The 24,973-nt window shown below is 43.9% G+C and overlaps 1 protein-coding gene and 31 non-coding genes across 32 annotated transcripts; all 32 read left to right on the top strand.

Annotated features, from left to right (window-relative positions):
• Window positions 1-387: 387 nt before the first annotated feature.
• On the top strand, window positions 388-506 carry LOC137193344 (5S ribosomal RNA). Its single transcript, XR_010930774.1, has one exon. It is a non-coding gene; the product is annotated as a 5S ribosomal RNA (ribosomal RNA).
• A 441-nt stretch (window positions 507-947) lies between these two features.
• On the top strand, window positions 948-1,066 carry LOC137193345 (5S ribosomal RNA). Its single transcript, XR_010930775.1, has one exon. It is a non-coding gene; the product is annotated as a 5S ribosomal RNA (ribosomal RNA).
• Window positions 1,067-1,507: 441 nt separating this feature from the next.
• LOC137193302 (5S ribosomal RNA) lies at window positions 1,508-1,626 on the top strand. The gene has a single exon (XR_010930734.1). It is a non-coding gene; the product is annotated as a 5S ribosomal RNA (ribosomal RNA).
• Window positions 1,627-2,067: 441 nt separating this feature from the next.
• LOC137193346 (5S ribosomal RNA) lies at window positions 2,068-2,186 on the top strand. Its single transcript, XR_010930776.1, has one exon. It is a non-coding gene; the product is annotated as a 5S ribosomal RNA (ribosomal RNA).
• A 451-nt stretch (window positions 2,187-2,637) lies between these two features.
• On the top strand, window positions 2,638-2,756 carry LOC137193347 (5S ribosomal RNA). Its single transcript, XR_010930777.1, has one exon. It is a non-coding gene; the product is annotated as a 5S ribosomal RNA (ribosomal RNA).
• A 451-nt stretch (window positions 2,757-3,207) lies between these two features.
• LOC137193348 (5S ribosomal RNA) lies at window positions 3,208-3,326 on the top strand. The gene has a single exon (XR_010930778.1). It is a non-coding gene; the product is annotated as a 5S ribosomal RNA (ribosomal RNA).
• A 441-nt stretch (window positions 3,327-3,767) lies between these two features.
• Window positions 3,768-3,886, top strand: LOC137193349 (5S ribosomal RNA). Its single transcript, XR_010930779.1, has one exon. It is a non-coding gene; the product is annotated as a 5S ribosomal RNA (ribosomal RNA).
• Window positions 3,887-4,337: 451 nt separating this feature from the next.
• On the top strand, window positions 4,338-4,456 carry LOC137193350 (5S ribosomal RNA). The gene has a single exon (XR_010930780.1). It is a non-coding gene; the product is annotated as a 5S ribosomal RNA (ribosomal RNA).
• Window positions 4,457-4,907: 451 nt separating this feature from the next.
• On the top strand, window positions 4,908-5,026 carry LOC137193352 (5S ribosomal RNA). Its single transcript, XR_010930782.1, has one exon. It is a non-coding gene; the product is annotated as a 5S ribosomal RNA (ribosomal RNA).
• Window positions 5,027-5,467: 441 nt separating this feature from the next.
• LOC137193353 (5S ribosomal RNA) lies at window positions 5,468-5,586 on the top strand. Its single transcript, XR_010930783.1, has one exon. It is a non-coding gene; the product is annotated as a 5S ribosomal RNA (ribosomal RNA).
• A 441-nt stretch (window positions 5,587-6,027) lies between these two features.
• LOC137193354 (5S ribosomal RNA) lies at window positions 6,028-6,146 on the top strand. The gene has a single exon (XR_010930784.1). It is a non-coding gene; the product is annotated as a 5S ribosomal RNA (ribosomal RNA).
• Window positions 6,147-6,597: 451 nt separating this feature from the next.
• Window positions 6,598-6,716, top strand: LOC137193355 (5S ribosomal RNA). The gene has a single exon (XR_010930785.1). It is a non-coding gene; the product is annotated as a 5S ribosomal RNA (ribosomal RNA).
• A 451-nt stretch (window positions 6,717-7,167) lies between these two features.
• Window positions 7,168-7,286, top strand: LOC137193356 (5S ribosomal RNA). Its single transcript, XR_010930786.1, has one exon. It is a non-coding gene; the product is annotated as a 5S ribosomal RNA (ribosomal RNA).
• A 441-nt stretch (window positions 7,287-7,727) lies between these two features.
• On the top strand, window positions 7,728-7,846 carry LOC137193281 (5S ribosomal RNA). The gene has a single exon (XR_010930714.1). It is a non-coding gene; the product is annotated as a 5S ribosomal RNA (ribosomal RNA).
• Window positions 7,847-8,287: 441 nt separating this feature from the next.
• LOC137193282 (5S ribosomal RNA) lies at window positions 8,288-8,406 on the top strand. The gene has a single exon (XR_010930715.1). It is a non-coding gene; the product is annotated as a 5S ribosomal RNA (ribosomal RNA).
• A 441-nt stretch (window positions 8,407-8,847) lies between these two features.
• LOC137193283 (5S ribosomal RNA) lies at window positions 8,848-8,966 on the top strand. Its single transcript, XR_010930716.1, has one exon. It is a non-coding gene; the product is annotated as a 5S ribosomal RNA (ribosomal RNA).
• Window positions 8,967-9,407: 441 nt separating this feature from the next.
• On the top strand, window positions 9,408-9,526 carry LOC137193284 (5S ribosomal RNA). The gene has a single exon (XR_010930717.1). It is a non-coding gene; the product is annotated as a 5S ribosomal RNA (ribosomal RNA).
• A 441-nt stretch (window positions 9,527-9,967) lies between these two features.
• LOC137193285 (5S ribosomal RNA) lies at window positions 9,968-10,086 on the top strand. Its single transcript, XR_010930718.1, has one exon. It is a non-coding gene; the product is annotated as a 5S ribosomal RNA (ribosomal RNA).
• Window positions 10,087-10,537: 451 nt separating this feature from the next.
• Window positions 10,538-10,656, top strand: LOC137193287 (5S ribosomal RNA). Its single transcript, XR_010930720.1, has one exon. It is a non-coding gene; the product is annotated as a 5S ribosomal RNA (ribosomal RNA).
• Window positions 10,657-11,097: 441 nt separating this feature from the next.
• Window positions 11,098-11,216, top strand: LOC137193288 (5S ribosomal RNA). Its single transcript, XR_010930721.1, has one exon. It is a non-coding gene; the product is annotated as a 5S ribosomal RNA (ribosomal RNA).
• Window positions 11,217-11,667: 451 nt separating this feature from the next.
• On the top strand, window positions 11,668-11,786 carry LOC137193289 (5S ribosomal RNA). The gene has a single exon (XR_010930722.1). It is a non-coding gene; the product is annotated as a 5S ribosomal RNA (ribosomal RNA).
• Window positions 11,787-12,227: 441 nt separating this feature from the next.
• Window positions 12,228-12,346, top strand: LOC137193291 (5S ribosomal RNA). The gene has a single exon (XR_010930723.1). It is a non-coding gene; the product is annotated as a 5S ribosomal RNA (ribosomal RNA).
• Window positions 12,347-12,797: 451 nt separating this feature from the next.
• LOC137193292 (5S ribosomal RNA) lies at window positions 12,798-12,916 on the top strand. Its single transcript, XR_010930724.1, has one exon. It is a non-coding gene; the product is annotated as a 5S ribosomal RNA (ribosomal RNA).
• Window positions 12,917-13,357: 441 nt separating this feature from the next.
• On the top strand, window positions 13,358-13,476 carry LOC137193293 (5S ribosomal RNA). Its single transcript, XR_010930725.1, has one exon. It is a non-coding gene; the product is annotated as a 5S ribosomal RNA (ribosomal RNA).
• A 441-nt stretch (window positions 13,477-13,917) lies between these two features.
• On the top strand, window positions 13,918-14,036 carry LOC137193294 (5S ribosomal RNA). Its single transcript, XR_010930726.1, has one exon. It is a non-coding gene; the product is annotated as a 5S ribosomal RNA (ribosomal RNA).
• Window positions 14,037-14,487: 451 nt separating this feature from the next.
• LOC137193295 (5S ribosomal RNA) lies at window positions 14,488-14,606 on the top strand. The gene has a single exon (XR_010930727.1). It is a non-coding gene; the product is annotated as a 5S ribosomal RNA (ribosomal RNA).
• Window positions 14,607-15,062: 456 nt separating this feature from the next.
• Window positions 15,063-15,181, top strand: LOC137193296 (5S ribosomal RNA). The gene has a single exon (XR_010930728.1). It is a non-coding gene; the product is annotated as a 5S ribosomal RNA (ribosomal RNA).
• A 441-nt stretch (window positions 15,182-15,622) lies between these two features.
• Window positions 15,623-15,741, top strand: LOC137193297 (5S ribosomal RNA). Its single transcript, XR_010930729.1, has one exon. It is a non-coding gene; the product is annotated as a 5S ribosomal RNA (ribosomal RNA).
• Window positions 15,742-16,182: 441 nt separating this feature from the next.
• LOC137193299 (5S ribosomal RNA) lies at window positions 16,183-16,301 on the top strand. The gene has a single exon (XR_010930731.1). It is a non-coding gene; the product is annotated as a 5S ribosomal RNA (ribosomal RNA).
• A 451-nt stretch (window positions 16,302-16,752) lies between these two features.
• LOC137193300 (5S ribosomal RNA) lies at window positions 16,753-16,871 on the top strand. The gene has a single exon (XR_010930732.1). It is a non-coding gene; the product is annotated as a 5S ribosomal RNA (ribosomal RNA).
• A 441-nt stretch (window positions 16,872-17,312) lies between these two features.
• Window positions 17,313-17,431, top strand: LOC137193301 (5S ribosomal RNA). Its single transcript, XR_010930733.1, has one exon. It is a non-coding gene; the product is annotated as a 5S ribosomal RNA (ribosomal RNA).
• Window positions 17,432-18,041: 610 nt separating this feature from the next.
• On the top strand, window positions 18,042-24,618 carry LOC137193187 (mucin-21-like). The gene is made up of 6 exons (XM_067604463.1): window positions 18,042-18,337; window positions 19,190-19,303; window positions 19,406-19,515; window positions 21,488-21,683; window positions 22,350-22,435; window positions 22,519-24,618. Exons 1-6 carry the CDS (start codon window positions 18,139-18,141, stop codon window positions 24,370-24,372), a joined length of 2,559 nt encoding a protein of 852 aa, XP_067460564.1. The 5' UTR covers window positions 18,042-18,138; the 3' UTR covers window positions 24,373-24,618.
• Window positions 24,619-24,973: the final 355 nt, after the last annotated feature.

Raw genomic sequence — 24,973 nt, forward strand, 5'->3', positions numbered from 1 at the left:
TATGAACTGACATTTACTAACCACTAAGGGATGAAAAACACATATTTATCGGGTTCATTACAGATCACAAAGGTCATAAAATGCTGTTTTTTGTACAATAAAATGAATGGAGTATTGTGCACAAATAATTCTAATGCCAACACAGAGGGATAGAGTAAATATAGCAGAGATAAGAAGTATTTCAAGGCATTGTATAGGGATGATGAGGAATAATATAGAAGGCAGATTGAATATGGCTGATAGTATGACGCCATCCGTGATATTTGACGTGTGTCTTTTCCACACTGAATGGCAGTGGATGACAGTGGGATCTTGATTCATAAGACAGCGACGAAGAGGAGGAGCCCGCGCGCATCTTTAAATAGGCTGTTTGCTGCCTCTTCTCTCGCTTACGGCCATACCACCCTGAACACGCCCGATCTCGTCTGATCTCGGAAGCTAAGCAGGGTCGGGCCTGGTTAGTACTTGGATGGGAGACCGCCTGGGAATACCAGGTGCTGTAAGCTTTTTCTTCTCATCTGTCATCAACGGAGGGCGCTGCTGCTCCAGTAGTGCTCACAGGTGTCTGGGAAAGAGAGCTGCACTTTCTTATTTCTTTCACACAGACTGTGAGAGAAGAAAAACGACTAATTCCTGGCAGATTACATATTTTGCACAAAACATTGAATGGAGCATTGTGCACAAATAATTCTAATGCCAACACAGAGGGATAGAGTAAATATAGCAGAGATAAGAAGTATTTCAAGGCATTGTATAGGGATGATGAGGAATAATATAGAAGGCAGATTGAATATGGCTGATAGTATGACGCCATCCGTGATATTTGACGTGTGTCTTTTCCACACTGAATGGCAGTGGATGACAGTGGGATCTTGATTCATAAGACAGCGACGAAGAGGAAGAGCCCGCGCGCATCTTTAAATAGGCTGTTTGCTGCCTCTTATCTCGCTTACGGCCATACCACCCTGAACACGCCCGATCTCGTCTGATCTCGGAAGCTAAGCAGGGTCGGGCCTGGTTAGTACTTGGATGGGAGACCGCCTGGGAATACCAGGTGCTGTAAGCTTTTTCTTCTCATCTGTCATCAACGGAGGGCGCTGCTGCTCCAGTAGTGCTCACAGGTGTCTGGGAAAGAGAGCTGCACTTTCTTATTTCTTTCACACAGACTGTGAGAGAAGAAAAACGACTAATTCCTGGCAGATTACATATTTTGCACAAAACATTGAATGGAGCATTGTGCACAAATAATTCTAATGCCAACACAGAGGGATAGAGTAAATATAGCAGAGATAAGAAGTATTTCAAGGCATTGTATAGGGATGATGAGGAATAATATAGAAGGCAGATTGAATATGGCTGATAGTATGACGCCATCCGTGATATTTGACGTGTGTCTTTTCCACACTGAATGGCAGTGGATGACAGTGGGATCTTGATTCATAAGACAGCGACGAATAGGAAGAGCCCGCGCGCATCTTTAAATAGGCTGTTTGCTGCCTCTTATCTCCCTTACGGCCATACCACCCTGAACACGCCCGATCTCGTCTGATCTCGGAAGCTAAGCAGGGTCGGGCCTGGTTAGTACTTGGATGGGAGACCGCCTGGGAATACCAGGTGCTGTAAGCTTTTTCTTCTCATCTGTCATCAACGGAGGGCGCTGCTGCTCCAGTAGTGCTCACAGGTGTCTGGGAAAGAGAGCTGCACTTTCTTATTTCTTTCACACAGACTGTGAGAGAAGAAAAACGACTAATTCCTGGCAGATTACATATTTTGCACAAAACATTGAATGGAGCATTGTCCACAAATAATTCTAATGCCAACACAGAGGGATAGAGTAAATATAGCAGAGATAAGAAGTATTTCAAGGCATTGTATAGGGATGATGAGGAATAATATAGGAGACAGATTACATATGGCTGATAGTATGACGCCATCCGTGATATTTGACGTGTGTCTTTTCCACACTGAATGGCAGTGGATGACAGTGGGATCTTGATTCATAAGACAGCGACGAATAGGAAGAGCCCGCGCGCATCTTTAAATAGGCTGTTTGCTGCCTCTTATCTCGCTTACGGCCATACCACCCTGAACACGCCCGATCTCGTCTGATCTCGGAAGCTAAGCAGGGTCGGGCCTGGTTAGTACTTGGATGGGAGACCGCCTGGGAATACCAGGTGCTGTAAGCTTTTTCTTCTCATCTGTCATCATCAGCAGCTAAACAGGAGTTAAAGGTGAAAAGCAAAGCACATCTATGAACTGACATTTACTAACCACTAAGGGATGAAAAACACATATTTATCGGGTTCATTACAGATCACAAAGGTCATAAAATGCTGTTTTTTGTACAATAAAATGAATGGAGTATTGTGCACAAATAATTCTAATGCCAACACAGAGGGATAGAGTAAATATAGCAGAGATAAGAAGTATTTCAAGGCATTGTATAGGGATGATGAGGAATAATATAGAAGGCAGATTGAATATGGCTGATAGTATGACGCCATCCGTGATATTTGACGTGTGTCTTTTCCACACTGAATGGCAGTGGATGACAGTGGGATCTTGATTCATAAGACAGCGACGAATAGGAAGAGCCCGCGCGCATCTTTAAATAGGCTGTTTGCTGCCTCTTATCTCGCTTACGGCCATACCACCCTGAACACGCCCGATCTCGTCTGATCTCGGAAGCTAAGCAGGGTCGGGCCTGGTTAGTACTTGGATGGGAGACCGCCTGGGAATACCAGGTGCTGTAAGCTTTTTCTTCTCATCTGTCATCATCAGCAGCTAAACAGGAGTTAAAGGTGAAAAGCAAAGCACATCTATGAACTGACATTTACTAACCACTAAGGGATGAAAAACACATATTTATCGGGTTCATTACAGATCACAAAGGTCATAAAATGCTGTTTTTTGTACAATAAAATGAATGGAGTATTGTGCACAAATAATTCTAATGCCAACACAGAGGGATAGAGTAAATATAGCAGAGATAAGAAGTATTTCAAGGCATTGTATAGGGATGATGAGGAATAATATAGGAGACAGATTACATATGGCTGATAGTATGACGCCATCCGTGATATTTGACGTGTGTCTTTTCCACACTGAATGGCAGTGGATGACAGTGGGATCTTGATTCATAAGACAGCGACGAAGAGGAAGAGCCCGCGCGCATCTTTAAATAGGCTGTTTGCTGCCTCTTATCTCGCTTACGGCCATACCACCCTGAACACGCCCGATCTCGTCTGATCTCGGAAGCTAAGCAGGGTCGGGCCTGGTTAGTACTTGGATGGGAGACCGCCTGGGAATACCAGGTGCTGTAAGCTTTTTCTTCTCATCTGTCATCAACGGAGGGCGCTGCTGCTCCAGTAGTGCTCACAGGTGTCTGGGAAAGAGAGCTGCACTTTCTTATTTCTTTCACACAGACTGTGAGAGAAGAAAAACGACTAATTCCTGGCAGATTACATATTTTGCACAAAACATTGAATGGAGCATTGTCCACAAATAATTCTAATGCCAACACAGAGGGATAGAGTAAATATAGCAGAGATAAGAAGTATTTCAAGGCATTGTATAGGGATGATGAGGAATAATATAGGAGACAGATTACATATGGCTGATAGTATGACGCCATCCGTGATATTTGACGTGTGTCTTTTCCACACTGAATGGCAGTGGATGACAGTGGGATCTTGATTCATAAGACAGCGACGAATAGGAAGAGCCCGCGCGCATCTTTAAATAGGCTGTTTGCTGCCTCTTATCTCGCTTACGGCCATACCACCCTGAACACGCCCGATCTCGTCTGATCTCGGAAGCTAAGCAGGGTCGGGCCTGGTTAGTACTTGGATGGGAGACCGCCTGGGAATACCAGGTGCTGTAAGCTTTTTCTTCTCATCTGTCATCATCAGCAGCTAAACAGGAGTTAAAGGTGAAAAGCAAAGCACATCTATGAACTGACATTTACTAACCACTAAGGGATGAAAAACACATATTTATCGGGTTCATTACAGATCACAAAGGTCATAAAATGCTGTTTTTTGTACAATAAAATGAATGGAGTATTGTGCACAAATAATTCTAATGCCAACACAGAGGGATAGAGTAAATATAGCAGAGATAAGAAGTATTTCAAGGCATTGTATAGGGATGATGAGGAATAATATAGAAGGCAGATTGAATATGGCTGATAGTATGACGCCATCCGTGATATTTGACGTGTGTCTTTTCCACACTGAATGGCAGTGGATGACAGTGGGATCTTGATTCATAAGACAGCGACGAATAGGAAGAGCCCGCGCGCATCTTTAAATAGGCTGTTTGCTGCCTCTTCTCTCGCTTACGGCCATACCACCCTGAACACGCCCGATCTCGTCTGATCTCGGAAGCTAAGCAGGGTCGGGCCTGGTTAGTACTTGGATGGGAGACCGCCTGGGAATACCAGGTGCTGTAAGCTTTTTCTTCTCATCTGTCATCATCAGCAGCTAAACAGGAGTTAAAGGTGAAAAGCAAAGCACATCTATGAACTGACATTTACTAACCACTAAGGGATGAAAAACACATATTTATCGGGTTCATTACAGATCACAAAGGTCATAAAATGCTGTTTTTTGTACAATAAAATGAATGGAGTATTGTGCACAAATAATTCTAATGCCAACACAGAGGGATAGAGTAAATATAGCAGAGATAAGAAGTATTTCAAGGCATTGTATAGGGATGATGAGGAATAATATAGAAGGCAGATTGAATATGGCTGATAGTATGACGCCATCCGTGATATTTGACGTGTGTCTTTTCCACACTGAATGGCAGTGGATGACAGTGGGATCTTGATTCATAAGACAGCGACGAAGAGGAGGAGCCCGCGCGCATCTTTAAATAGGCTGTTTGCTGCCTCTTCTCTCGCTTACGGCCATACCACCCTGAACACGCCCGATCTCGTCTGATCTCGGAAGCTAAGCAGGGTCGGGCCTGGTTAGTACTTGGATGGGAGACCGCCTGGGAATACCAGGTGCTGTAAGCTTTTTCTTCTCATCTGTCATCAACGGAGGGCGCTGCTGCTCCAGTAGTGCTCACAGGTGTCTGGGAAAGAGAGCTGCACTTTCTTATTTCTTTCACACAGACTGTGAGAGAAGAAAAACGACTAATTCCTGGCAGATTACATATTTTGCACAAAACATTGAATGGAGCATTGTGCACAAATAATTCTAATGCCAACACAGAGGGATAGAGTAAATATAGCAGAGATAAGAAGTATTTCAAGGCATTGTATAGGGATGATGAGGAATAATATAGAAGGCAGATTGAATATGGCTGATAGTATGACGCCATCCGTGATATTTGACGTGTGTCTTTTCCACACTGAATGGCAGTGGATGACAGTGGGATCTTGATTCATAAGACAGCGACGAAGAGGAGGAGCCCGCGCGCATCTTTAAATAGGCTGTTTGCTGCCTCTTCTCTCGCTTACGGCCATACCACCCTGAACACGCCCGATCTCGTCTGATCTCGGAAGCTAAGCAGGGTCGGGCCTGGTTAGTACTTGGATGGGAGACCGCCTGGGAATACCAGGTGCTGTAAGCTTTTTCTTCTCATCTGTCATCAACGGAGGGCGCTGCTGCTCCAGTAGTGCTCACAGGTGTCTGGGAAAGAGAGCTGCACTTTCTTATTTCTTTCACACAGACTGTGAGAGAAGAAAAACGACTAATTCCTGGCAGATTACATATTTTGCACAAAACATTGAATGGAGCATTGTCCACAAATAATTCTAATGCCAACACAGAGGGATAGAGTAAATATAGCAGAGATAAGAAGTATTTCAAGGCATTGTATAGGGATGATGAGGAATAATATAGGAGACAGATTACATATGGCTGATAGTATGACGCCATCCGTGATATTTGACGTGTGTCTTTTCCACACTGAATGGCAGTGGATGACAGTGGGATCTTGATTCATAAGACAGCGACGAATAGGAAGAGCCCGCGCGCATCTTTAAATAGGCTGTTTGCTGCCTCTTATCTCGCTTACGGCCATACCACCCTGAACACGCCCGATCTCGTCTGATCTCGGAAGCTAAGCAGGGTCGGGCCTGGTTAGTACTTGGATGGGAGACCGCCTGGGAATACCAGGTGCTGTAAGCTTTTTCTTCTCATCTGTCATCATCAGCAGCTAAACAGGAGTTAAAGGTGAAAAGCAAAGCACATCTATGAACTGACATTTACTAACCACTAAGGGATGAAAAACACATATTTATCGGGTTCATTACAGATCACAAAGGTCATAAAATGCTGTTTTTTGTACAATAAAATGAATGGAGTATTGTGCACAAATAATTCTAATGCCAACACAGAGGGATAGAGTAAATATAGCAGAGATAAGAAGTATTTCAAGGCATTGTATAGGGATGATGAGGAATAATATAGAAGGCAGATTGAATATGGCTGATAGTATGACGCCATCCGTGATATTTGACGTGTGTCTTTTCCACACTGAATGGCAGTGGATGACAGTGGGATCTTGATTCATAAGACAGCGACGAATAGGAAGAGCCCGCGCGCATCTTTAAATAGGCTGTTTGCTGCCTCTTCTCTCGCTTACGGCCATACCACCCTGAACACGCCCGATCTCGTCTGATCTCGGAAGCTAAGCAGGGTCGGGCCTGGTTAGTACTTGGATGGGAGACCGCCTGGGAATACCAGGTGCTGTAAGCTTTTTCTTCTCATCTGTCATCATCAGCAGCTAAACAGGAGTTAAAGGTGAAAAGCAAAGCACATCTATGAACTGACATTTACTAACCACTAAGGGATGAAAAACACATATTTATCGGGTTCATTACAGATCACAAAGGTCATAAAATGCTGTTTTTTGTACAATAAAATGAATGGAGTATTGTGCACAAATAATTCTAATGCCAACACAGAGGGATAGAGTAAATATAGCAGAGATAAGAAGTATTTCAAGGCATTGTATAGGGATGATGAGGAATAATATAGAAGGCAGATTGAATATGGCTGATAGTATGACGCCATCCGTGATATTTGACGTGTGTCTTTTCCACACTGAATGGCAGTGGATGACAGTGGGATCTTGATTCATAAGACAGCGACGAAGAGGAGGAGCCCGCGCGCATCTTTAAATAGGCTGTTTGCTGCCTCTTCTCTCGCTTACGGCCATACCACCCTGAACACGCCCGATCTCGTCTGATCTCGGAAGCTAAGCAGGGTCGGGCCTGGTTAGTACTTGGATGGGAGACCGCCTGGGAATACCAGGTGCTGTAAGCTTTTTCTTCTCATCTGTCATCAACGGAGGGCGCTGCTGCTCCAGTAGTGCTCACAGGTGTCTGGGAAAGAGAGCTGCACTTTCTTATTTCTTTCACACAGACTGTGAGAGAAGAAAAACGACTAATTCCTGGCAGATTACATATTTTGCACAAAACATTGAATGGAGCATTGTGCACAAATAATTCTAATGCCAACACAGAGGGATAGAGTAAATATAGCAGAGATAAGAAGTATTTCAAGGCATTGTATAGGGATGATGAGGAATAATATAGAAGGCAGATTGAATATGGCTGATAGTATGACGCCATCCGTGATATTTGACGTGTGTCTTTTCCACACTGAATGGCAGTGGATGACAGTGGGATCTTGATTCATAAGACAGCGACGAAGAGGAGGAGCCCGCGCGCATCTTTAAATAGGCTGTTTGCTGCCTCTTCTCTCGCTTACGGCCATACCACCCTGAACACGCCCGATCTCGTCTGATCTCGGAAGCTAAGCAGGGTCGGGCCTGGTTAGTACTTGGATGGGAGACCGCCTGGGAATACCAGGTGCTGTAAGCTTTTTCTTCTCATCTGTCATCAACGGAGGGCGCTGCTGCTCCAGTAGTGCTCACAGGTGTCTGGGAAAGAGAGCTGCACTTTCTTATTTCTTTCACACAGACTGTGAGAGAAGAAAAACGACTAATTCCTGGCAGATTACATATTTTGCACAAAACATTGAATGGAGCATTGTGCACAAATAATTCTAATGCCAACACAGAGGGATAGAGTAAATATAGCAGAGATAAGAAGTATTTCAAGGCATTGTATAGGGATGATGAGGAATAATATAGAAGGCAGATTGAATATGGCTGATAGTATGACGCCATCCGTGATATTTGACGTGTGTCTTTTCCACACTGAATGGCAGTGGATGACAGTGGGATCTTGATTCATAAGACAGCGACGAAGAGGAGGAGCCCGCGCGCATCTTTAAATAGGCTGTTTGCTGCCTCTTCTCTCGCTTACGGCCATACCACCCTGAACACGCCCGATCTCGTCTGATCTCGGAAGCTAAGCAGGGTCGGGCCTGGTTAGTACTTGGATGGGAGACCGCCTGGGAATACCAGGTGCTGTAAGCTTTTTCTTCTCATCTGTCATCAACGGAGGGCGCTGCTGCTCCAGTAGTGCTCACAGGTGTCTGGGAAAGAGAGCTGCACTTTCTTATTTCTTTCACACAGACTGTGAGAGAAGAAAAACGACTAATTCCTGGCAGATTACATATTTTGCACAAAACATTGAATGGAGCATTGTGCACAAATAATTCTAATGCCAACACAGAGGGATAGAGTAAATATAGCAGAGATAAGAAGTATTTCAAGGCATTGTATAGGGATGATGAGGAATAATATAGAAGGCAGATTGAATATGGCTGATAGTATGACGCCATCCGTGATATTTGACGTGTGTCTTTTCCACACTGAATGGCAGTGGATGACAGTGGGATCTTGATTCATAAGACAGCGACGAAGAGGAGGAGCCCGCGCGCATCTTTAAATAGGCTGTTTGCTGCCTCTTCTCTCGCTTACGGCCATACCACCCTGAACACGCCCGATCTCGTCTGATCTCGGAAGCTAAGCAGGGTCGGGCCTGGTTAGTACTTGGATGGGAGACCGCCTGGGAATACCAGGTGCTGTAAGCTTTTTCTTCTCATCTGTCATCAACGGAGGGCGCTGCTGCTCCAGTAGTGCTCACAGGTGTCTGGGAAAGAGAGCTGCACTTTCTTATTTCTTTCACACAGACTGTGAGAGAAGAAAAACGACTAATTCCTGGCAGATTACATATTTTGCACAAAACATTGAATGGAGCATTGTGCACAAATAATTCTAATGCCAACACAGAGGGATAGAGTAAATATAGCAGAGATAAGAAGTATTTCAAGGCATTGTATAGGGATGATGAGGAATAATATAGAAGGCAGATTGAATATGGCTGATAGTATGACGCCATCTGTGATATTTGACGTGTGTCTTTTCCACACTGAATGGCAGTGGATGACAGTGGGATCTTGATTCATAAGACAGCGACGAATAGGAAGAGCCCGCGCGCATCTTTAAATAGGCTGTTTGCTGCCTCTTTTCTCGCTTACGGCCATACCACCCTGAACACGCCCGATCTCGTCTGATCTCGGAAGCTAAGCAGGGTCGGGCCTGGTTAGTACTTGGATGGGAGACCGCCTGGGAATACCAGGTGCTGTAAGCTTTTTCTTCTCATCTGTCATCAACGGAGGGCGCTGCTGCTCCAGTAGTGCTCACAGGTGTCTGGGAAAGAGAGCTGCACTTTCTTATTTCTTTCACACAGACTGTGGGAGAAGAAAAACGACTAATTCCTGGCAGATTACATATTTTGCACAAAACATTGAATGGAGCATTGTCCACAAATAATTCTAATGCCAACACAGAGGGATAGAGTAAATATAGCAGAGATAAGAAGTATTTCAAGGCATTGTATAGGGATGATGAGGAATAATATAGGAGACAGATTACATATGGCTGATAGTATGACGCCATCCGTGATATTTGACGTGTGTCTTTTCCACACTGAATGGCAGTGGATGACAGTGGGATCTTGATTCATAAGACAGCGACGAAGAGGAGGAGCCCGCGCGCATCTTTAAATAGGCTGTTTGCTGCCTCTTCTCTCGCTTACGGCCATACCACCCTGAACACGCCCGATCTCGTCTGATCTCGGAAGCTAAGCAGGGTCGGGCCTGGTTAGTACTTGGATGGGAGACCGCCTGGGAATACCAGGTGCTGTAAGCTTTTTCTTCTCATCTGTCATCATCAGCAGCTAAACAGGAGTTAAAGGTGAAAAGCAAAGCACATCTATGAACTGACATTTACTAACCACTAAGGGATGAAAAACACATATTTATCGGGTTCATTACAGATCACAAAGGTCATAAAATGCTGTTTTTTGTACAATAAAATGAATGGAGTATTGTGCACAAATAATTCTAATGCCAACACAGAGGGATAGAGTAAATATAGCAGAGATAAGAAGTATTTCAAGGCATTGTATAGGGATGATGAGGAATAATATAGAAGGCAGATTGAATATGGCTGATAGTATGACGCCATCCGTGATATTTGACGTGTGTCTTTTCCACACTGAATGGCAGTGGATGACAGTGGGATCTTGATTCATAAGACAGCGACGAATAGGAAGAGCCCGCGCGCATCTTTAAATAGGCTGTTTGCTGCCTCTTCTCTCGCTTACGGCCATACCACCCTGAACACGCCCGATCTCGTCTGATCTCGGAAGCTAAGCAGGGTCGGGCCTGGTTAGTACTTGGATGGGAGACCGCCTGGGAATACCAGGTGCTGTAAGCTTTTTCTTCTCATCTGTCATCAACGGAGGGCGCTGCTGCTCCAGTAGTGCTCACAGGTGTCTGGGAAAGAGAGCTGCACTTTCTTATTTCTTTCACACAGACTGTGAGAGAAGAAAAACGACTAATTCCTGGCAGATTACATATTTTGCACAAAACATTGAATGGAGCATTGTGCACAAATAATTCTAATGCCAACACAGAGGGATAGAGTAAATATAGCAGAGATAAGAAGTATTTCAAGGCATTGTATAGGGATGATGAGGAATAATATAGAAGGCAGATTGAATATGGCTGATAGTATGACGCCATCCGTGATATTTGACGTGTGTCTTTTCCACACTGAATGGCAGTGGATGACAGTGGGATCTTGACCTGTTAGACAGCGACGAAGAGGAGGAGCCCGCGCGCATCTTTAAATAGGCTGTTTGCTGCCTCTTCTCTCGCTTACGGCCATACCACCCTGAACACGCCCGATCTCGTCTGATCTCGGAAGCTAAGCAGGGTCGGGCCTGGTTAGTACTTGGATGGGAGACCGCCTGGGAATACCAGGTGCTGTAAGCTTTTTCTTCTCATCTGTCATCATCAGCAGCTAAACAGGAGTTAAAGGTGAAAAGCAAAGCACATCTATGAACTGACATTTACTAACCACTAAGGGATGAAAAACACATATTTATCGGGTTCATTACAGATCACAAAGGTCATAAAATGCTGTTTTTTGTACAATAAAATGAATGGAGTATTGTGCACAAATAATTCTAATGCCAACACAGAGGGATAGAGTAAATATAGCAGAGATAAGAAGTATTTCAAGGCATTGTATAGGGATGATGAGGAATAATATAGAAGGCAGATTGAATATGGCTGATAGTATGACGCCATCCGTGATATTTGACGTGTGTCTTTTCCACACTGAATGGCAGTGGATGACAGTGGGATCTTGATTCATAAGACAGCGACGAAGAGGAGGAGCCCGCGCGCATCTTTAAATAGGCTGTTTGCTGCCTCTTCTCTCGCTTACGGCCATACCACCCTGAACACGCCCGATCTCGTCTGATCTCGGAAGCTAAGCAGGGTCGGGCCTGGTTAGTACTTGGATGGGAGACCGCCTGGGAATACCAGGTGCTGTAAGCTTTTTCTTCTCATCTGTCATCAACGGAGGGCGCTGCTGCTCCAGTAGTGCTCACAGGTGTCTGGGAAAGAGAGCTGCACTTTCTTATTTCTTTCACACAGACTGTGAGAGAAGAAAAACGACTAATTCCTGGCAGATTACATATTTTGCACAAAACATTGAATGGAGCATTGTGCACAAATAATTCTAATGCCAACACAGAGGGATAGAGTAAATATAGCAGAGATAAGAAGTATTTCAAGGCATTGTATAGGGATGATGAGGAATAATATAGAAGGCAGATTGAATATGGCTGATAGTATGACGCCATCTGTGATATTTGACGTGTGTCTTTTCCACACTGAATGGCAGTGGATGACAGTGGGATCTTGATTCATAAGACAGCGACGAATAGGAAGAGCCCGCGCGCATCTTTAAATAGGCTGTTTGCTGCCTCTTATCTCGCTTACGGCCATACCACCCTGAACACGCCCGATCTCGTCTGATCTCGGAAGCTAAGCAGGGTCGGGCCTGGTTAGTACTTGGATGGGAGACCGCCTGGGAATACCAGGTGCTGTAAGCTTTTTCTTCTCATCTGTCATCATCAGCAGCTAAACAGGAGTTAAAGGTGAAAAGCAAAGCACATCTATGAACTGACATTTACTAACCACTAAGGGATGAAAAACACATATTTATCGGGTTCATTACAGATCACAAAGGTCATAAAATGCTGTTTTTTGTACAATAAAATGAATGGAGTATTGTGCACAAATAATTCTAATGCCAACACAGAGGGATAGAGTAAATATAGCAGAGATAAGAAGTATTTCAAGGCATTGTATAGGGATGATGAGGAATAATATAGAAGGCAGATTGAATATGGCTGATAGTATGACGCCATCCGTGATATTTGACGTGTGTCTTTTCCACACTGAATGGCAGTGGATGACAGTGGGATCTTGATTCATAAGACAGCGACGAAGAGGAGGAGCCCGCGCGCATCTTTAAATAGGCTGTTTGCTGCCTCTTCTCTCGCTTACGGCCATACCACCCTGAACACGCCCGATCTCGTCTGATCTCGGAAGCTAAGCAGGGTCGGGCCTGGTTAGTACTTGGATGGGAGACCGCCTGGGAATACCAGGTGCTGTAAGCTTTTTCTTCTCATCTGTCATCAACGGAGGGCGCTGCTGCTCCAGTAGTGCTCACAGGTGTCTGGGAAAGAGAGCTGCACTTTCTTATTTCTTTCACACAGACTGTGAGAGAAGAAAAACGACTAATTCCTGGCAGATTACATATTTTGCACAAAACATTGAATGGAGCATTGTGCACAAATAATTCTAATGCCAACACAGAGGGATAGAGTAAATATAGCAGAGATAAGAAGTATTTCAAGGCATTGTATAGGGATGATGAGGAATAATATAGAAGGCAGATTGAATATGGCTGATAGTATGACGCCATCTGTGATATTTGACGTGTGTCTTTTCCACACTGAATGGCAGTGGATGACAGTGGGATCTTGATTCATAAGACAGCGACGAATAGGAAGAGCCCGCGCGCATCTTTAAATAGGCTGTTTGCTGCCTCTTTTCTCGCTTACGGCCATACCACCCTGAACACGCCCGATCTCGTCTGATCTCGGAAGCTAAGCAGGGTCGGGCCTGGTTAGTACTTGGATGGGAGACCGCCTGGGAATACCAGGTGCTGTAAGCTTTTTCTTCTCATCTGTCATCAACGGAGGGCGCTGCTGCTCCAGTAGTGCTCACAGGTGTCTGGGAAAGAGAGCTGCACTTTCTTATTTCTTTCACACAGACTGTGGGAGAAGAAAAACGACTAATTCCTGGCAGATTACATATTTTGCACAAAACATTGAATGGAGCATTGTCCACAAATAATTCTAATGCCAACACAGAGGGATAGAGTAAATATAGCAGAGATAAGAAGTATTTCAAGGCATTGTATAGGGATGATGAGGAATAATATAGGAGACAGATTACATATGGCTGATAGTATGACGCCATCCGTGATATTTGACGTGTGTCTTTTCCACACTGAATGGCAGTGGATGACAGTGGGATCTTGATTCATAAGACAGCGACGAAGAGGAGGAGCCCGCGCGCATCTTTAAATAGGCTGTTTGCTGCCTCTTCTCTCGCTTACGGCCATACCACCCTGAACACGCCCGATCTCGTCTGATCTCGGAAGCTAAGCAGGGTCGGGCCTGGTTAGTACTTGGATGGGAGACCGCCTGGGAATACCAGGTGCTGTAAGCTTTTTCTTCTCATCTGTCATCATCAGCAGCTAAACAGGAGTTAAAGGTGAAAAGCAAAGCACATCTATGAACTGACATTTACTAACCACTAAGGGATGAAAAACACATATTTATCGGGTTCATTACAGATCACAAAGGTCATAAAATGCTGTTTTTTGTACAATAAAATGAATGGAGCATTGTGCACAAATAATTCTAATGCCAACACAGAGGGATAGAGTAAATATAGCAGAGATAAGAAGTATTTCAAGGCATTGTATAGGGATGATGAGGAATAATATAGAAGGCAGATTGAATATGGCTGATAGTATGACGCCATCCGTGATATTTGACGTGTGTCTTTTCCACACTGAATGGCAGTGGATGACAGTGGGATCTTGATTCATAAGACAGCGACGAATAGGAAGAGCCCGCGCGCATCTTTAAATAGGCTGTTTGCTGCCTCTTCTCTCGCTTACGGCCATACCACCCTGAACACGCCCGATCTCGTCTGATCTCGGAAGCTAAGCAGGGTCGGGCCTGGTTAGTACTTGGATGGGAGACCGCCTGGGAATACCAGGTGCTGTAAGCTTTTTCTTCTCATCTGTCATCATCAGCAGCTAAACAGGAGTTAAAGGTGAAAAGCAAAGCACATCTATGAACTGACATTTACTAACCACTAAGGGATGAAAAACACATAGCCTATTTATCGGGTTCATTACAGATCACAAAGGTCATAAAATGCTGTTTTTTGTACAATAAAATGAATGGAGTATTGTGCACAAATAATTCTAATGCCAACACAGAGGGATAGAGTAAATATAGCAGAGATAAGAAGTATTTCAAGGCATTGTATAGGGATGATGAGGAATAATATAGAAGGCAGATTGAATATGGCTGATAGTATGACGCCATCCGTGATATTTGACGTGTGTCTTTTCCACACTGAATGGCAGTGGATGACAGTGGGATCTTGATTCATAAGACAGCGACGAAGAGGAGGAGCCCGCGCGCATCTTTAAATAGGCTGTTTGCTGCCTCTTCTCTCGCTTACGGCCATACCACCCTGAACACGCCCGATCTCGTCTGATCTCGGAAGCTAAGCAGGGTCGGGCCTGGTTAGTACTTGGATGGGAGACCGCCTGGGAATACCAGGTGCTGTAAGCTTTTTCTTCTCATCTGTCATCAACGGAGGGCGCTGCTGCTCCAGTAGTGCTCACAGGTGTCTGGGAAAGAGAGCTGCACTTTCTTATTTCTTTCACACAGACTGTGAGAGAAGAAAAACGACTAATTCCTGGCAGATTACATATTTTGCACAAAACATTGAATGGAGCATTGTGCACAAATAATTCTAATGCCAACACAGAGGGATAGAGTAAATATAGCAGAGATAAGAAGTATTTCAAGGCATTGTATAGGGATGATGAGGAATAATATAGAAGGCAGATTGAATATGGCTGATAGTATGACGCCATCTGTGATATTTGACGTGTGTCTTTTCCACACTGAATGGCAGTGGATGACAGTGGGATCTTGATTCATAAGACAGCGACGAATAGGAAGAGCCCGCGCGCATCTTTAAATAGGCTGTTTGCTGCCTCTTATCTCGCTTACGGCCATACCACCCTGAACACGCCCGATCTCGTCTGATCTCGGAAGCTAAGCAGGGTCGGGCCTGGTTAGTACTTGGATGGGAGACCGCCTGGGAATACCAGGTGCTGTAAGCTTTTTCTTCTCATCTGTCATCAACGGAGGGCGCTGCTGCTCCAGTAGTGCTCACAGGTGTCTGGGAAAGAGAGCTGCACTTTCTTATTTCTTTCACACAGACTGTGAGAGAAGAAAAACGACTAATTCCTGGCAGATTACATATTTTGCACAAAACATTGAATGGAGCATTGTGCACAAATAATTCTAATGCCAACACAGAGGGATAGAGTAAATATAGCAGAGATAAGAAGTATTTCAAGGCATTGTATAGGGATGATGAGGAATAATATAGAAGGCAGATTGAATATGGCTGATAGTATGACGCCATCCGTGATATTTGACGTGTGTCTTTTCCACACTGAATGGCAGTGGATGACAGTGGGATCTTGATTCATAAGACAGCGACGAAGAGGAGGAGCCCGCGCGCATCTTTAAATAGGCTGTTTGCTGCCTCTTCTCTCGCTTACGGCCATACCACCCTGAACACGCCCGATCTCGTCTGATCTCGGAAGCTAAGCAGGGTCGGGCCTGGTTAGTACTTGGATGGGAGACCGCCTGGGAATACCAGGTGCTGTAAGCTTTTTCTTCTCATCTGTCATCATCAGCAGCTAAACAGGAGTTAAAGGTGAAAAGCAAAGCACATCTATGAACTGACATTTACTAACCACTAAGGGATGAAAAACACATATTTATCGGGTTCATTACAGATCACAAAGGTCATAAAATGCTGTTTTTTGTACAATAAAATGAATGGAGTATTGTGCACAAATAATTCTAATGCCAACACAGAGGGATAGAGTAAATATAGCAGAGATAAGAAGTATTTCAAGGCATTGTATAGGGATGATGAGGAATAATATAGAAGGCAGATTGAATATGGCTGATAGTATGACGCCATCCGTGATATTTGACGTGTGTCTTTTCCACACTGAATGGCAGTGGATGACAGTGGGATCTTGATTCATAAGACAGCGACGAAGAGGAGGAGCCCGCGCGCATCTTTAAATAGGCTGTTTGCTGCCTCTTCTCTCGCTTACGGCCATACCACCCTGAACACGCCCGATCTCGTCTGATCTCGGAAGCTAAGCAGGGTCGGGCCTGGTTAGTACTTGGATGGGAGACCGCCTGGGAATACCAGGTGCTGTAAGCTTTTTCTTCTCATTTGTCATCAACGGAGGGCGCTGCTGCTCCAGTAGTGCTCACAGGTGTCTGGGAAAGAGAGCTGCACTTTCTTATTTCTTTCACACAGACTGTGGGAGAAGAAAAACGACTAATTCCTGGCAGATTACATATTTTGCACAAAACATTGAATGGAGAATTGTCCACAAATAATTCTAATGCCAACACAGAGGGATAGAGTAAATATAGCAGAGATAAGAAGTATTTCAAGGCATTGTATAGGGATGATGAGGAATAATATAGGAGACAGATTACATATGGCTGATAGTATGACGCCATCCGTGATATTTGACGTGTGTCTTTTCCACACTGAATGGCAGTGGATGACAGTGGGATCTTGATTCATAAGACAGCGACGAAGAGGAGGAGCCCGCGCGCATCTTTAAATAGGCTGTTTGCTGCCTCTTCTCTCGCTTACGGCCATACCACCCTGAACACGCCCGATCTCGTCTGATCTCGGAAGCTAAGCAGGGTCGGGCCTGGTTAGTACTTGGATGGGAGACCGCCTGGGAATACCAGGTGCTGTAAGCTTTTTCTTCTCATCTGTCATCATCAGCAGCTAAACAGGAGTTAAAGGTGAAAAGCAAAGCACATCTATGAACTGACATTTACTAACCACTAAGGGATGAAAAACACATATTTATCGGGTTCATTACAGATCACAAAGGTCATAAAATGCTGTTTTTTGTACAATAAAATGAATGGAGTATTGTGCACAAATAATTCTAATGCCAACACAGAGGGATAGAGTAAATATAGCAGAGATAAGAAGTATTTCAAGGTATTGTATAGGGATGATGAGGAATAATATAGGAGACAGATTACATATGGCTGATAGTATGACGCCATCCGTGATATTTGACGTGTGTCTTTTCCACACTGAATGGCAGTGGATGACAGTGGGATCTTTATCTGGAACAGTTCTTTTGTGTGAAGTAACTTCTCTCTTCTCTTTTCACTTGATTGGACTGGTGATATTCTAGAGCCTATTTAATCTATGAGGCACAAAGTCGCACTGCGCTACAGATGGCTATTTTGACGCTGTAGTTTATTTTCAATTCATCCCACAAGAGCACCTTCACCGCCCACCGCCTTCAAGTTCACACGACGCGCACCTGTGCAGCTCTTGTATCTAGCCTAATTGAGTAGATTAATGGCGCAGCTGTGCTGGTTCCAGTTTCCCAGTCGGCACATTTGCCCTTGCGGCACAGAAAAATCGAGCGGACCGGAGGGCTATTATGGCGTACGCACTGATGGCTTGGGTTTGGGTTTTTCTAACACTAGCCCAGCTTAACAACGCAGAAAGCCATTGGGATGCACTCAGACGTTTGACCGGTCAGAACGAGGCTTACGACGGCAACGATCAGGCGACTGAGGCTGCACCGCAAGACGGGGCCAACCGAATTTTCTCTGTACCGGTTTGGAGTTTCCTCCGAGGTGAACCTTGCTGTTCATGTGCTTTCTTTGTCGAAAACATCCAGGGCAATGTAAAAATCGTTAATGAAAATTGATTGTTGTCCCAAAATAGGAAATATATTGGTGTTTTAAAAGTCAACGTAATAATGTGCTATTCATATTATAGGCTATATTCCCAAAACGTGTGAACACTGGTCATTTGTCCTATTTGCCAAGTTTTTGTTTTCTTGCATAACAAATTTTAATTCAAGTTTTTCTATTTAAGCGTTTAATTTGAGCAGTTCTGTTTACCGTTTCAGGGTTTTCAATCTTAACATTTAAGATCTTCTCAAGATCCTAACAATTGCATTTCACATTGTCAATGTCGTCACTTTTGTTTTTCTTAACATTTCATTTTGGCCTGATGATGACAGGTGAATTACAATCACTTTTCTCTTCGTAAATATAATATTTTTTATCTGTGGGCTGAATTATCCCGCTCATGGCCTGTCTTTCAAAACCAATTTGTGTAATGAATATCCATGGTAGTCAAGAACTGTGCACAAAAACCAACATCATCAATAATTCAAAAAGGATCAAACCAAACATCCCAGAGGAAACTGCAGTAGCCATAGTACTACACAGCCAATGCAGTTTACTTAACATTGACCTGAATCATTCTCTTTATACTCAATAAGCACAACAGCTCCACCTGCTGCCTGATCTCACGAATTTCATATGTTTCAAACTACCGTCTTCATGGCACTAGAAATATCAATGAAGCTTCCTTATCAGTGCAAAAACCTCATCACATTGACTTTACATTAGCCTCAGAATGTCTTACTTAACCTCTGGCATTACACCCCATTTTTAAAGTTTTTTTTCTCGTTCTAGGGAGTGGAATAAGTCCAAAGACATCGGATTATAACCAGCCACAGTATCGGTGCAGTAATGGAATGCTTTCCTTGCGCTTTTCACTCATTCGATACGCACATCTGCGTCTGGAAGGTGTGTTTGATTCAGCCACCTATAGAATTTGTTTTTGACTTTAGGAAATTGATTGACAGCTATTGGCAGAAGTCTGATTTTTCTCTAAATCTTTTTCCACAGATGGGACACGATTGTTGTCGCTGCCTGACAGTTGTCACAGTTCGATTCATATTTATAGGTGGTGGTTGCTGGTGAAGCTCCCTTATACTGGCTGCCACACATCCATACAGGTAAAATATCTTTTGTCAAAACTAATGGGTACTAATTCACAGGGTCCATCTATAAATATGTCAAGTTGTTAAAATGTTTAGTTATGTTTGATAATGTGTCATATTTTTGTCCCAGGAAGATTCAGGCTCCAGGCAATGCATCACCTCTAAACTTGTTTGGGGTCTGATTTTCAGCGTAGATTATGAGAAGGGACACTCTTCTCGCTGAGAGAGTGGTTCAGTAATCAACTGGCTTGAAATAGAAAAGTTCAAAAAAGGTGGACTCTAGTTAACATTAATTTTAATTTGTCACAGTTTCAGTCAACGTCCCCAAATAGCCTACAAAAAGGACTGCTTAGTGAATGTCATGGATGCATTATTGTTTCCACAAGCCATGCTTGACTTTGAAGATAATATGAGGTTATGTGCTAGCATGAAATTGTCATTTGAGCTCCTAGTCTGCTGGCTAGCCCACTATCACTTTGTAGCCCTTTGCAGACATGATATATGTAACATTGTTGGCTTCATCTGTCTGTTAAAAGTAATGGCTTTTGTCATTCAGACATTGGTCTCCATAATGTGAATGTTATGTAATGACTCTTCTCAGACATGAGGCAGCAGTTTGGGAAAGAGTCACAAGATTAGAAATTAAAAAGACTAAAAGTGAGTAAGTGCATTATGAAGGGATCTGCCAGTATGAACATCTGGGCAGTATGAACAGTAAGAATGATTATGGCAAGAAAAACATGTTACAATGTTCATTTCAGCACCTGAGGGTTTTAAGACAGGCTTGAAAAAAATGGCAAATATGTCCTTTTTAAGGGATAAGGCTGGGAATAGTCTATATTGTTATCAACAAATCTCATAAATACCAAAACTAACAATGAATCGATCGTACCAACAAGTCTTGTCAGCTGTGTTTAGTAATACATTGCCTTTTAACATGTTACAGTAATGGGATTACAATTTGAAAATCAGTAGTTATTAATCCCAATAATGCTCCATTTGTGGGGTGTTATCAGTTTGGTCTCTGTGTTCAGTGGACAGATTGGTCCGGTATGTGCTAGCTTGGTGCAAGGTGTGGGGGTGTGATTAGCTGCCTCCAGAAGAGGAGAAATGTGACTTCGGGTAACGTTGTCTTATTTATACTACATTATAAATTTCTCAAAGTCAAGAGGTTGTGTTTATGTAGCACAACAAGCTAGCGAAGCTCTGTAAACAGAACCACATTCCCACATGTGCAGTGGCGGGTTACTATCTTATTGCTATTTTTATTCTTTGTCACCCACTGCAGCAGTGTGGCTCACTGATATGTTTTAAAAGTTTTTGGACGACAATGGAGGTCTACGGAACCGAGGAATAAGAGATCTGGCTCCGGATATGTGGACAATACTCACTAAGTAGGATGATGGTTTGGCTCTGCACATGAGATTCGTTGACAACAAGAAAAATATAGAAAATCACCAGTCAAATCCTTTAAGCTTCATTGTTGTCCAAAAAACTGTAAAAAACAAAAACACACTAAGCTACACCATTGCACTGGGTGACATTTTCCTTCATTATCACGGACACACTCTGTGTATTTTGGTTTATTATTTTAATAGTCCCCAACAAATGCACTAATTCTGCTTGAGTAACATGTGCTAAAAACTACACTAGCTAGCTGTTTCAGAGAATTATTCAGCCTTTACTTTAAAAATGAAACTATCTTTTAAAGAATTTCATCCTCAGTAGGAACCAATAGGCTTGGGGCTGAGAGCAACAGACTGGGCATGGGAGATAAAAAGTATGGAGGCATAGACTAACTGTTAATTTTTGCTTTTCATGGGATTTGCTGACAATAAGGAAGTGAGAATAATGCCAGACTTATCCTTTTAATGACATTTGTGAGCGTGGGTCTGACTTAACAAAAAGTGCCAGTGTCCTTTTATGTAAGTCATGAAGGCAATTTCACAAGGGAACAATATATGGTGACAATTGTGTTTATCCCCAGGCTGGAGATCGAATCAAGTTTCGCCCGTTGAAACTGCATTATTTCGACCGTCTGCTGCAGGAGAACATGACAGGCATGGCCGTGTGCAAGAATCCAGTAATGTCACCACGAGTAGCATCCCCATTAGTGTCTTGTAAGACACGTATCACTGTGAAGCTCCCTGGTGGGGCAAAACTGAGGAAGGTGAAGGAGCTTGGTAAGGATTGGGAAATAAGCATAAGCCCAGCTGAGATGAGCGTCTGTCTAAATCATGTCCAGATGATCCCACCACATTGACATTCTCTCTCTCTCTTGCCCTCTGATATTATAGAAAATACTATAGGACACTTCAGAAAATTATAGTAGGAAACAAACATGTTATCTTATTAATGCAGAGGTATTCAGCTGTAAATCATTGCTTTAATAATTTTAAGGAATGCTAAAGTGTGAACTGTAAGTTTTGTATAATGAAGGAAAAATGAATACTGAATATGAATAAATATTGGATCATAAATGTGGTCAGGAGAGCCATACTGAGAACAACTGTACCTCAATACAGAACTATCTGTGATGTGGATGTGTCAATGACACTCCTGCAGATGATCAGAACCTGGATATTACCATAATAACCACGTTATTACGGTAATATCAGAACATTATGTTCTGTATCATATTCTGATAAAAGCCAGAGACTAGTGCATGACAAAATACCACCTGAAAGACAATGGTAATGACATGACACAGAACTTATGCCAAGAATATGTGACATATTAACGGCAGGTAGAACTTCTTTAATTTATTAGAGGAAGCTCTTCATTGCTTGATCAATAATCATGAGCTTATTTCCCTAAACTTTTGATGTACTCACTTGCTTTTTCTGCAGACTTTTTTGCCAATGAAGGGTTCTCCGTGAGACAACAGAAGACTCCCAGTGCATTATATGTGGAGATATCAAAGTTAACAGACATGGTAAGTCAAGTGCAAAACATGGTATGCAAAACATGGCCAGATTGTTAAAGAACTTTAAAAGATAACTATTGAAATGTTCACAGGATTCTGGCTTTCAACTGGTTTATGTTGACTCTACTGGGAAGCTGTGCACAATGCTGGCAACTTGTTCCCCTAAGTTGACAAAAAAAGCTGTTAGGCATCATGTCAGGAGAGCTCTGGAAGAACCAGATTTATTAAACCTGTGGGGTTTTGACGATATTCCTCCTGAACCATTTGATCCAGAAACGACAACGATAACAGCCAGCTCAGCATCGGACACAGAAACGGACACAGAAACGGACACAGAAACGGACACAGAAACAACCACAATACAGGATACTGTTTATGATGCAGGATTTTATGACTTGTGGGGATATGAGGATGTTCCTGTAGAACCATTTGATCCAGATCAAACACAGACAACAGCCAGCTCAGCAACTGATACAGACACAGACCCAGTATTTGAAACCTATAATGATGAAAACATTTACGAATTGTGGGGATTTGAAGAAATTCCTGTAGAGCCATATATTGGAATAGACACAGAGATTCCAGTAACCACTGCTTCCACAACAGCCTCCACTGCTGCTTCCACAACAGCCTCCACTGCTGCTTCCACAACAGCCTCCACTGCTGCTTCCACAACAGCCTCCACTGCTGTTTCCACCACATCTACAATTGCTTCTCCAACCACAGCTGTATCTGTCACAACCACCACTTCTACTGCTCCTGCCACGACAGCCACTGACACAGCTGCTCCTGTCACGACAGTCATCACCACCACAGCTGCTCCTGCCACAACAGCTACCACCACCACCACCCCTGCTCCTGCCTTGACAACAACTGCCACTCCGACCACCACCACCACCACCACCACCACCACCACTACTACTACTACTACCACCACCACCACCACCTCTCCTACAACGACGACCACTGCCGCTCCTGCCACGACGACTACCACCACCTCGGTTGCTCCTGCCACGACGACTACCACCACCACCACCACCACTACCACCACCGCTGCTGCTCCTACGACCACCACCACTGCTGCTCCTGCCAATACTGCCAACACAGCCACTACTGCATCTGCTGCCACAACGGCTACCACTGCAACTGCTGCCACAACGCCCTCCACAACAATGGCCACCACCATATCTGCTGCCACGACGCCCTCCACAACAATGGCCACCACCGTGTCTACTGCCACGACGCCCTCCACAACAACTGCCACCACGGCGTCTTCTGCCTCGACGTCCTCCACAACAACAGCCACCACCGTGTCTTCTGCCACATCTACGCCCCCCACAGCAGCAGCCACCACTGTGTCTTCTACCACGACGACGCCCTCCTCGACAACAGCCACCACTGCATCTTCTGCCACAACAACGCCCTCCACAACGACCACAACAACGCCCCCCACAACAACGGCAACTACTGTGTCTAGTGCCACGGTGACGCCCGCCACAACAACAGCCACCACCGTGTCTTCTACCACGACAACGCCCTCCACGACAACGGTGTCCTCTTCCACAACGACAACCTCCACAACAGCAAGCACCACAGTGTCCTCTGCATCAACGACACCCTCCACAACAACAGCATCCTCTTCTGCAACGACTCCCTCCACAACAACAGCATCCTCTTCTGCAACGACTCCCTCCACAACAACAGCGTCCTCTTCTGCAACACCTCCCTCCACAACAACAGCGTCCTCTTCTGCAACTTCCACTAGCCGTGCTGCCACTGCCATCAGTTCCACATCAGATCCCAGCACCGCTTCCTCAGCCACCACAAGGCGTGCCAGCTCAACAACGAACAGCGCTTCTTCCACAGTGACGAGTGCCAGCTCAACTATGATCAGTGGGTCTCTTCCTCCGCAACATAGTGTTAGTCCTAGCACTACAGCAAGTTAGTGGCAACGAGCAACACCCACACCACAATGACCCACCCCTCTCCAATACCACTCATCTAAATGTCCCCCCAGTTCCCCTCCAGCCCAAAATAAACCAAAGCATTAGTCAATATGAATAATTTCATGTATTTTGGTTTGTGAGTGAATTTTTTTTATTAAAGAATGATTGTGTACTTGGAAGACAAAATGACTTATTGATGTACTGAAAAAGAATTAAATGCTTAAATAAATAAATGTGACAAAGAAATGTCTACTTCCACATTTCTATCAGTGTTTGAATTACAGGAGGGCTCCCCAAAAGAGACCTGAGCCCCACCCCGATGAAATTAAAAATACATGAAATCTAAGATCTAATGTTCTCGCTCATTTTAAATAGGCTTGAACAACTCTGCCCTGCGGCTGACTTTATATTCTGTCAATAATTCATGTAACACAAATGATATGTCATGAATATATTCATGGTGTTTTTATGTATAATGGCTCATGGGCTTCTTTGGCCTTGTGCACCTACAGGTAATTGTGTGTGGATTTGGTGTCGGGTCAGTGATTCTCAATTAAATGGTCTATGCAACGTTGGCGTCTGAAGTGCACATACAGCGCAT

This window comes from Thunnus thynnus, chromosome 11, assembly GCF_963924715.1.
Source record: "Thunnus thynnus chromosome 11, fThuThy2.1, whole genome shotgun sequence".
In the NCBI taxonomy this organism is placed as follows: Eukaryota; Metazoa; Chordata; class Actinopteri; order Scombriformes; family Scombridae; genus Thunnus; species Thunnus thynnus.

Bases quoted from the DNA above. Each gene is read 5' to 3' on its own strand.
- LOC137193187 (XM_067604463.1), top strand. From the start codon at position 18,139: ATGGCGTACGCACTGATGGCTTGGGTTTGGGTTTTTCTAACACTAGCC. The intron at 21,684-22,349 runs GTAAGGATTGGG...CTTTTTCTGCAG, and splicing joins GAGGAAGGTGAAGGAGCTTG to ACTTTTTTGCCAATGAAGGG. The intron at 22,436-22,518 runs GTAAGTCAAGTG...AAATGTTCACAG, and splicing joins TATCAAAGTTAACAGACATG to GATTCTGGCTTTCAACTGGT.